The 11,439-nt window shown below is 38.9% G+C and overlaps 1 protein-coding gene across 1 annotated transcript; it reads right to left on the reverse strand.

Moving 5' to 3' along the window:
- Positions 1-1,340: 1,340 nt before the first annotated feature.
- Positions 1,341-9,957, reverse strand: kcnk15 (potassium channel, subfamily K, member 15). The gene is made up of 2 exons (XM_008414143.3): positions 4,731-9,957; positions 1,341-4,571 (listed from the first exon to the last, which is right to left on the reverse strand). Exons 1-2 carry the CDS (start codon positions 5,026-5,028, stop codon positions 3,556-3,558), a joined length of 1,314 nt encoding a protein of 437 aa, XP_008412365.1. The 5' UTR covers positions 5,029-9,957; the 3' UTR covers positions 1,341-3,555.
- Positions 9,958-11,439: the final 1,482 nt, after the last annotated feature.

Consider the following 11,439-nt stretch of genomic DNA (forward strand, 5'->3'; position numbering starts at 1 on the left):
ACGCTCAACAGTGAAAAAATCAACACATGATGTGAAAAACATCATCTGTTGATTAGGCGGCGCAATGGGATTACTGATGGTGAGCGTCAATAAACGATAAAATAAATCTATCAACAGGAAAGAAACTAAAGTGGACATAGCAATAAACCAAGAGAGGATAAAACTAATCAAATGAAACGAAATGGAAATGAATGAAGAACAAAATGCAAGAATAAACTAAGAAACTAAAGTAAATACAGAGGAATAAACTGGTATGGCAAGACCTTTCGAGCAATAATTAATACAGAGGACTGTATGGCAAGAATAAACACGCTATTTCCAGATAAAAAGTAAAATAATATTGTTGAAGTGCCATGGGTTTGTTGAGACCATATACTGAGAATAAATATATCTTACAGACCATAACAGTAAAGAACTGATCACTTATTTATGTTTTTAATTAGATTTGATATATTTATTTCTTCAATAGTATGTTTTATGTCAGTGTTATTGTCATGAGGTTAATGACTTCATGACACTTTCAATTTGACTCATTAGGATTTGATTAAGAACCAGATTTGTTCTTTGTAATTTCTGTCCAGTAAAACTATTAATCTATAAATCAATAGACAGGTCTATATAAAGATATAATCCATGTTTCTGTCTCATATTTGTATGGCATTAAAAGGATCTGGAACTTTTGTTTTTCCACTGAAAGCTCTGGTTTGCACAATAAATGCCATGTGGGTGAAATTTTATGGATGATACTCTGATGTCCCATTCTCCTAAAGGCAGCACAGAGCTGCACCACCAGAAACTGACAGAAACACTGAAGAGAAGAAGAGCTATGATTAATGTAGTTACAGTTCGTGTTTACAGTCGTTTTGCAAATAGTTCAAAGTTTAAACTGGCATGTTGTACATCTTTTATCTGATCATTTTGTGCAAGATTTAACAACTAGAAAATGGCACAGAACAAAAATATTTTTTCCACTCTGATTGGCTGCTGTTATGCCTACCGATTTTAACTTGAATGTTCATTGCATTTTTCGTAGACACCTCTGAAAATAATTTCTATTCCCATGGCTTTTTTGTTCTCTGGGAAATTATTTTTGATGATAAATATAGACACAAGCATAAAAATCAAAACATGTACAATAGTGATAGTAATATTAATGATAAAATAATGGTCAGTGCACAGTAGCCTGCAAATTCTTTGGTGGGGGGCGGTGAGACCTGGATAAAGGCTGGGGGGGCGCTGGCCCAAAAAAGGTTGAGAAACACTGATCTATAACAATATATAACACAAAAGAACATTAAATACTTTTAAGAAATTGAAGTGAGTTCAACTGATGGTCAGACTAATGGTTACAAGGTTTTATTCTCTGAAAGTGAAAACACACATTTGAACGGAAGACAAATGAATACAGAATCTTCAAAACAAAAAAAAAATCATATAACAAAGTACAATAAGAAAGAGTCTAAATTAAAAACCACATTCAACGGTACGCTCATTTGGTTTAGCCAAACAATACTGGAAGAGAATGACATCAGTCAGGACTACAACAACACCTTCAGTCGCTGGACGATGAAAACTTCTGCAGACCTTAATAACCTGCTACATGTATGTTACAAGCTACATCCACTTTAGTTCAACTGCCAACATAAAGTTTTTTACTCATCGGAGTGTTAACCGCCTCACTCCAATGTCAGGTAATAAAATATTGTATTATTCTCGCCGTGTAAAATAGTCACCTATCTGATGTGCTTGGTCAAACTTCTTTAAGGCTTTTTAAATATAAAACTAGAATTATGACATCTTCTTTCTATGGCAGGAAAATTTAAGACTTTTCTTTAAGCAAGAGCCCTCTGAGGGTTTTATTTTTTTTAAGTCTCTTCATTGGTAAGCAAAATGCCCATTCCTTTTATTGAAGCAGAGATGTTCACAAGTCATTTTTCCAAGTTCAAGTCACGAGTCTCTAAATACTCTGAACGTTCTCACACTGGATGCATGGCGCAAACCACAGAGTTACTGTTATGGATATAACTCATTATTATGAGCCCTAATTGTGAGATACAAAATGTCTCCCCAATTAAAATATGAAATTGTTCAATGAAACAGGACAGTACAAATCTTTGCAATAGAGGTGGGAATTTATCGTATTGTTTATTATTCTCCTGATGAATTTCTTATCATGAAAAGGATTTTTGATTTATTGTTGTCATGATAAATTAGAATTATTGATGCTTAAAAAAAGAACAAAAGTGTCCTTATTGTCCAGATCAATAAACATGAATCAAATTAAAAATATGACTAAACGCAGTTACTGTGACCTTTATGTGACCAGCGTTCCTCAAGAGCAGTATTTGTGTTTGTGGAGCTACAATTGCTCTGTCATGCCGTCAACAGCTATTAAGTTAAACTGAAGTAATACATAGTTCTTATTGTCACTTTTATTGATAAAAAAAAAAAATCACAATTGTACAAAATATTGTGATAAAACTTTTAAGTCCCACCGATACCATCTTTTAATGCTGTTACCAATCTAAAAAAGACTTTGGAGGTAAACTGAGAGCGTTCTCAAATAATCCAGAGTCACGGCTCAAAATAACAGACATCCATATAGTCATTATTATGATGCTACATTAGATATGAACCGGTAGCTATGAGCCTTTAATGGTCCATGGTCTGTAAACATCCCTGATTAATTAATCGAACGCAAACCTATTGCGTCAGAGCTACGCTATCGTCTTACTTACTAAACTAAATGATGAACCGTTTTAGCATGAAACCAAAACAGACCAACTTTACTAGGTAGCATTATTAGTCATCTACTAAAATGAGCTGCAGGTTAACTGTTCACCTCCATTACATGAGACTCGAGTCCCAAACCTCGAGTGTAAGTCGAGTCTGAAGTCACCTTTACATATTCCGCATACACCAAGAAATGTGTTCTCTCTCCTGGAGCTGTGAGGAAAGGAGGACATGATTGAGTTTTTGCAGCTTGTTCTCAACACATTGTGTGGAAATAATTTGTTTATTTTTATCAGATATTTGAGCTGGTTGTCATTAATGACAACCAGGAAAAAGTGGAAATGTTTTCTTTTGTCAACTTAAGAACAGAGTTCTGCTCTTGACTTTGCTGTGAGGTTTGAAATGTTCTGATTTGGACTAAAATTGTTCTTTGAATAAACCGACAGATTCCTCAGTTACTGCAGGGAGTGTAAAGTCTCTAAGTCAAAGATTTGAGTCTTCATCTCTGTTAAACTTGGCAAAAGAAAAAAAAAACTTTAAATTTAGCTCTCCTGCATTCACATTGAGTGCATTACATTCTTTTTAGCATGCATTGCTACATGCAAGCAAAATAGCAGAACCCACAACATATATATATTTGTACAGTAACAAGGAGGAAAGACATTCTTGCTCTAGGAATAAAATCAGTTTCAGTAGCTACAAGAGACAGTTTATTCAACAAACAGAATTCTGTCATGCGCAAAAAAAATCTAACAAATAAATAAGTACAGCTTACTGTCGTTGCAGACCCCCCCCCCCCCACCCCCCTTACAATAATGCCCTTTACACCGACTTCCTCCTTAAACTACTGAACTCCTGGAAGCTGTGCTCGGGCGACAGTGTGCTTCCAGGGGAGGAGAGTCCAGTATTGTCCCTGGATCTCGACGAGCAGCCCTCGATCCTATAGGAGACTGAGTTGTAGTAAACTGAGTTAATGTGGCCTCCGTGGTGTTTGCTGCGGTTCACCACGGGGTCGTCACAAACCTCTGAGCGGTAACACACGCAGGAGGAGCAGAGGGAGCTGACGCTCGTCTCCTCCCTCCGTCGGCCTGGCTTGATCCGAAAATGCAGCCTGTGCCTGCAGGGACTTTCCTGCCTCTCTGTGTCCTCAGCTGGGGAAGGGATGAGGTTGGTGCGACTGGTTCCCTCCTGCATGGGGAGGAAGAGTGTGCTGTGGCTGCGGCCGTGCACCATGCTGTCCCTGCCGGTCCTCTCCCTGCGGCTATCTCGGCTCTGTTCACCTACAACGCGGGGGCCGGTGGGCCCCTCTAAAAGACCCTTGTCCCTCTTCAGCGAAGCTCTTTCCTGAGCATCCCGTCTTTCATCCTCGGTGTTCATGGTGAGGAAACGCAGGACCACCAAATTGAGAAAAGCTCCGATTACCGTCAGCCCCACCAGAATGTACATGAAGCTGAAGGCGACGTAAGGCGTTTTCTCCTGGAGGTCCTCCTTCTTCTGCAGGGCCACAAAGTCCCCAAAGCCAATAGTGGTGAGGGTGATGAAGCAGTAGTAGTACGCATGGAAAAAGCTCCATCCCTCGAAGTGGGAAAAGGCTGCGGCTCCCACACACAGTGTTCCAATGCAGGACAGGAAGCCCACCAGGACCATGTTCTCCATGGACACCTCGGTGCGTCTGAAACCCAGGCACTGCTTCATTTTGTGGAGGAGGTAGCGGACGAACGTGTTCATTCTCTCTCCGAGGCTCTGGAACATCACAAGAGTGAGAGGAATGCCAAGAACAGCGTAGAACATGCAGAAGACTTTTCCTGCATCTGTTCCCGGTGCAGCGTGTCCATACCCTTAATGCAGAGAGGTAAACAGAAGAAAGAGGAATATTGTAGCAACACTTATGCGGTACAGCATGAGGCAAATATTTCTTTGAGATTCAGCTGAATGAAAGTAGAAACATCCTTACTTCCAAAGAAATGAGGGGGAAAGAAAGCTGCGCTCCAACTTACCTATGGTCGTGATGACCGTAATGGCAAAATAAAAGGAGCCAGCAAATTTCCACTGCCTCCCGGCGCGGTGGGGCTCCGCTTGCAGCACCACTCGCTCGATTTCGCGGTAATCGTCCTCGGAGAAGCGGTACTTCCTCTTCATCTCACTGCGCTTCTGCTCCAAGATGCGCCTGCGGGAGTTCTCCGACTCGGACTCCAGCGCGTCAAACACCGCGGCGCCGACCAGCAGGTAGGAGAACATGCAGAGGATGAGCGAGAGGGTCCGGACGTTCTGCTTCTTCATCCTCGGTGTCGGCATGGGGAGTCCGGAGGACGGAGGAGAGGTGGGGGACGCTGCAGTTACAGGTGGTGCGGCTTTTCAGCGTACAGACATCACATCGGTGCTGCAGCCTGTTGCGTTCAACCAAAGCAGCGGAGGCGGGCAGGCAGGAAAATAAAGTCTGCAAGCGCGGTTTGAACGGTTTTCAGCGTATGTATAAAAATGCGTATGCAGTCTACCTGCTCTTGATGTGGCCATCTGTTTAAACAAGTGGCCCCGCATTACTTCATCGCATGCGCAAAGCAGCCTCCAGTGAAAGGCTGTCCTTAATGTAGGTGTGTGTTTGGAGAGGATTCAGCACCGCGGACAGCAACCTGCGGATTTCAGTCAGTTGTAGACTTTGAAACATACAGTGCCACAATGTCCCACTAATTATAATAATGGTAGTAAACCTTTTATATATGTTTTTTTTTTGTTTCAGATACGACAAGATTATTGGTTAAACAAACAAGACGCGATGCTTTACATTAACTTAAACTGAAAACAATGGAAGAAAAGCATGAGAAACAGGAACAACCGTTTAATGATGCCTTCTGTTTTCTTCTTAATATTACCGTGAGTTGAGAGTGGCTCTATTTGAGTAACACATAAAGATAGATAAAATAGTAGAGGTGCAAAGTTTTGCATGTGTAAAATATTTAACCAAACAGTATATTCCTATTGATTTTCGGTGCTCTATAATAAATTGTTTCCAACATCTGTTGTTCCAAACAGCAGGAGCTTTCAAATAAATTATTTCATTGTAGTCGATGTGAGGTAAGACAGTGGCTGCAGCGGGGCGTTTTCTCATGCTAAATGAAAAATATAACGTATTTTCATTACAGTAACTAATTCGTTTCTAAATTGTTCACACGGAGGTTTTTCTGCATTGAGCTTGTATGTTCTCCTTGTGCATGTCACGGGTTCTGTACTGGCACTCTGGCATCCTCCTTTAATCCAAAAATATGACTTAGATTCATTGGTAACTGTGGATTGTCCTTAGGAGAGAGAGTGTGTGTCTGTGTGTGTGTGCAGACTGTACGCTGCCTCTTGTACCGCTGGAGAGATGCACCATATGGATAGGTGAAGGGCACATTTAAATACTACTTTATTATTACTTTATTTTTATTTAATTTTGTTACTTTTGGACTTCCATAGAGATGTAAAAACAAAATGCTAAGCCAGTTAAAAGCTAAATCAAAAGCTAATATTTGGAATCAATTATTTAAAGCTTCAAAATAATACGCTTTTGATTTGTGACAAATAAAACTAAATTAAATGGTATTGCTGCCAGTTTTAATTATCAAATGACTAAGTTAAAGCATTTCATCCAAACAGATTTTAAACGAAAAAGGCAAAAAATAGCCAATAAAATAAATTCTTCACTGCAGTATACTAATAAAAAAAGGGATAAAACATTTTTTTAAAGTAGCATCACTTTCTTCAAAAAAATTTGAGTAGACAAACATGCTGATTTTTGATTTATTTATTTTCAATATTAAAGAGCTGGCACAACATGTGCAATGTGAGTGAACAAAACAGGTTGGCTAGATGCTTCCTTACTGTATGTGATGCCGGTTGCCATGGTGACTGCACTTGTATCCGAGGTACAGACTTTGGCCATCAGTTAGGATGAAGCTAATAGAAACGTAATGATCATGGCTCTTGGCTGGTAAATGATATCATCAATGCATCACAGCTTTTGTTTTAGTCGAATGTGAGGAAGAAGAAAGAAGGAAGGAAAGAGAGAATGAAAGAAAGACAGAAAGAAACATAAATGAAGGAAGAAAGAAACAAAGAGGCGAGGAAAAGAAGCTGCATCTGAATAATGCAGGCGGATTTTCACGTGTTCTTTTGTTCTCACAGAGCGTCCTGCTCTATGTGCTCCTGTTTTTGTCTTAAGTGGTTAAATCAGCACACTTATGTCCTTGTTTGGATTCAACCAGCTCTCCATAAATCAATTATATCTCAGCTGATAAGAGAGAAACCTGATGCTCCAACAGTCACCAATCAATCCAGACGACTTTGAGTCACATCCTTTTCTCTGCCGACAGACGTGGGACAAAGTGAGGGAGGCTACACTGACTCAAAGAGATAGATGCTTCACTTAATGAGCTCTGCTATCTCTGTTCTCGCAAAGGTACATTGCATTAGGACACGAGCACACACACACACACGCACACACACACACACACACACATGCACACACTGTATATTACCATCTAATAATGAAAGTTCACATGCATGCCTCACTGGTTTGAAATTGATGTTTATTTTTGGCTGTTGCTGCAACAACAACCTGCAGTTACTGTGTTTGGGGCAAAAGTTTTTGTAAATTTGATCTAATCAACATAAAGGAAAAGTATATCCACAGGGTTAAAGACATATATTCACTCCTCACTAATTTTATTTTAGGAACTTGCAGAGACACCAGAAATCTTTTGGCTGACCACTCGTCTTTTCACAATGAACTTAAATTAGTTGATTTCCTGTCTCAAACCTGACTTATTGTCTATTCTTAGAAAGGTTGAAATGGAGATTTTCCAGAAGCCTGATGCTTGGCTGCTCCATCTGTTCCAAAACCATCTTTAAAGAAATTTTACGATCATTGTCTCGTCAGAAAATCTTGTTGTCTGAAGGAGATAGTTTGGGTGAGAGGTTTAAAATTTGTGAAAATAATGTGTCTCCCATAAGGACACATAAAAAAAACTGACAATTATTTGATTTTCTTTGCCATGTTAAAAAAATTTTAAAAAATAGTCCTTGCAGAAATCTTGTTAAATATTAGCTGCTACGTCCATTTCGGCTAAACTTTCTGAATGTCCCCAGATTTTCTAAGACATTTTAAAGACACAAGAGACAATCAGTGGACAGAAGAGATTTTTCCTGTGTTGAAGAAATAAAATCTGTAATAATAATAAAAAAAACTCTGACATTAAATCTGGTGTAGAAGTAAATCTGACAGAACGGATTTGTAAAATGAAGAAGGCGCCTGTCAGGGCAGGTCATTAAAACCCAGAAAGAATCTCAAAAGAGATAAACGTGTAAATTGTTGGCTTTTCACCAGGAGGCCCATGCAGAGATACTGATCTGCTGGTCGCCTCTGATTAAAGAGTGGCCAGATTATGAACACCCGATAAGATTTTTTGGAGCAGAGATCTCATTATAAACTTCTCAAGAACTAATTTGGTTTCACTGACGAATTCATCTGGCTGGGAAGCTTAGCGGTGATTGGGAGAGGAGATGCTGAGAATCTGTTGTGGAGCTTCCCTTTGCCTTTTTGATTTTGATTATATTTTTTTATGTTAATCTGAAACAACTAAAACCTACCTTGGACGATTGATATGGTAGCTACAGTCAATTTAAGCTGCGTTAATCAATATATACACAACTAAAACGTTTCATTGCTGCCAGCAGAAACTAATTTAATCTCTTTACAATAAAGACGTATATTGAAGTATTAAGTGGTTGTTTATTTTTATATTGTATATTTTCAGTTCAGATGATTATTACTTTACCAAAGTGTGGCCTTGATTTAGACTCTAAAATATCAGTAACACTCAACTCTTCTAGAAGAGATGAACCAAAGAAAAGTAACTGTATTGCTTAAAATCTCTACTGAACTATTTAACCTTCAGTAAAATACACATTCAACACAGAATAGAAAGGCACTGCTGCCTGATTTGCTATCATAACATATCATAACATGTATTTTAGTGCCACTCAGTAATATTTCTTACCAAATAAAATAAAAATAAAATACACATACATTTCTTAGTTTGTGAGTTTTGCAGCTCATATCTGGTTTCTAACACAGTGGAGTCTGACTGTGTTAGGAAGGATCCCTGCCGAAGCGCGTTCTGACTGATTATAGTCTCACTTGGTGGTGAGAAAATTGAGTTGCTGCAGAGTAACAAATCACCTTCTAAGTTTGCTGCAACTCAATTACAACTTTGCTTGGCAGCTTTTTACCACATGCTCCAAATAGACTAGTAGACCTAAAAATCTAACCTGCATTAACATTGAGCAGCTTGGTGTAATATTATAAGTTTGGCTTTCTGAGTATTTTAATCTTCACTGGAAATTGCCATTAATAATAATTGATTTTTTTGTTCCTTTTATTGTCAGCTTCATTATTATTCTGCATTTGTGTATAAAGTTTTCCGCTCAGCAACATTAAACAGAAAAGGGAACATTTGTTTTTCGGTGACCGAGACGTTTTATATGTAACGTGAATCTGAGCGAATTGGATCCTCTCGCGTTTGCTGATCTCACACAGAGAAAGGTGATGGGGGGTTTATGAAGCAGAGGCACAAAATAACAACAGCAAACACTTGGATGCCTGCAGAGCCCCGCGGTTACCACAGTAACGACGAGCAAAAATAGTAACCCACACCAGCATCTTTTCAACACCGAATCCCCAGTGATAACACAGGATTCTATTTATACCCTCTAATGGTGAAATAAGCCGGTGTATAAATGTATCAGTCCAATTACAGTCAAAAGATGAAGAACGTGGAACAATTACATGTTGCCACCTCTGATATCCCTGTTTCTGCTGCCGGCTCTTACAGCACAGCCTCTCATGGCGAATAGTGAGGTCAGATTTCAGACTATAAATATGTGTGTTATGTACAAATTGTGTTTATGTTGAGGACTTTAGGTCAATCTCAAGAAAAACTACTCACATTTAATGATTTTACAGAGTGGACTTACACTGACACTGCAAAATACAGAAACAGAGCTATGTTACCATTCTTTATTAAGTACTCATTTGGATTGTATGCACAAGTATACACAGATACAATTCAAGAATTATCCACCCTTAGGCATCTTCAGCTTAATTTTAACACTTGCCCACAATTTCTTAAAAAAAAAACACACACACAAAGCTACAACATATTAGTCTTGCATCAGGCTGTGTGAGAGCTTTGTGACAATCAGGTGTGAACAAACACTCAACTGTAGTAAAAGAAAAAATGATCTATCATAATTTGAACTTCACAAACACACACACACACACGCACGCACGCACGCACGCACGCGCGCACACACACACACACACTATTTGATTAAGTATCCAAGTAAATAAAAGAAGGTGGCTGAAGGATGACAAGAGAAAGAGGAACTGATATTGATCAGGTAAAAAAGAAAGAGATGGAAAATCATCTCCACCAAATTACATTCTGGCGAACAATATGTGAATACAGAGTGTTTTCAGTCCCAGAAGAGGTTGACAAATGTATGGGGGAATTTTTCTGCCATAATCCAAGAGCACACATTTTCAGTCTGAAAAGCAGGATTTCATGTCTTTTGTTATCCAAACTTTTAATACTTTTGCTTTCATTTTCATTTTGAAAGCAGAACTTCAAGTCTTTCTTCTCAAAACTTTTCCTCGCGCTCAGACTTGGTCTCTGCTCCGACTCTTTGCTCACTTACGAAACATTTTCCATTTGCTCCGAGAATAAAAATGCACCGTCGCCTAGCAACCTCTCAGCCAATAGAAATAAAGTGTTGTACTGGGTGCGTTTGTTTCCTTCTAGCGGGTGTGCCTATGTGGTTACTATCGACTGTAGTAATCTGCGCCACGCACTGGGTGTAGGGATTTGGTTGGGTGAACAAACTCCTGCCTAAGATCAGTAGCTGTTAGCAATCATTAGCACACTGCTAGCGGCTGTTTAGTGTAACATGGGGCAGAAAGCTGAGTTCGTAGTTTCTCCCTGTGCTCTTTATTGTGGCAGAAAAATTTCCCCATACAAATGCAGATTATTCCAAATGGAAGAGATGGCTAAACAGAAACCAAGAGCCTTCAAGATTGATATTGGTTCTTCATCAGAGAGACACAACTGTAAAATAAGATTAAATATGAAAACACCTGAGAGTAAAATATGAATATGAATTGAAATCAACATAAAGACTAAAACCAAAATAGATCCAAATAATTATAAGCAAATAAAAATGATCAAGCACAACAGACTGCAAAAAATGTGTGTTAGACAAAGCTTTTACATCTTGTTTAAATTCTTCTCTTTAATTTTTTTCTTTAAATTCATTATAAGTAGCACCTGCTACTAAAAGCATTTTCTATTATCTGGAGCAGTATGATTCTACTCTCTAGGTTTCATTCATTTCCTCTGTTGACAGTACCCTCTTTATCTTGATCAGCTGTTTATCGCTGTAGAGAATAGTATCCACAGATCCAGGCTACATAAGGAAGACAGAGCATGCACAGCACAAATAAATGCTGGTTATGGGGGGAAATGCCATAAATTACAAGTGTACACCAATTCTGGGAAAAGCTGATGGATGCTGTTGCACTGACTTCCAATTTCTCCTCCAAACTCAGCCATTGTACTGGATTTACCTGAGAGAGCATCTCTCCAAAAGGATAGAACCACAGTAAGCAGCTAT

Source organism: Poecilia reticulata, chromosome 7 (assembly GCF_904066995.2).
Source record: "Poecilia reticulata chromosome 7, P_reticulata-male-v2, whole genome shotgun sequence".
Classification (NCBI taxonomy): Eukaryota; Metazoa; Chordata; class Actinopteri; order Cyprinodontiformes; family Poeciliidae; genus Poecilia; species Poecilia reticulata.

Excerpts from the sequence above, each read along its gene's own strand:
- kcnk15 (XM_008414143.3), bottom strand. The coding sequence starts at position 5,028 with ATGCCGACACCGAGGATGAAGAAGCAGAACGTCCGGACCCTCTCGCTC. Across the intron at positions 4,572-4,730 it reads TACGGTCATCACGACCATAG|GGTATGGACACGCTGCACCG; the intron begins GTAAGTTGGAGC and ends CTCTGCATTAAG.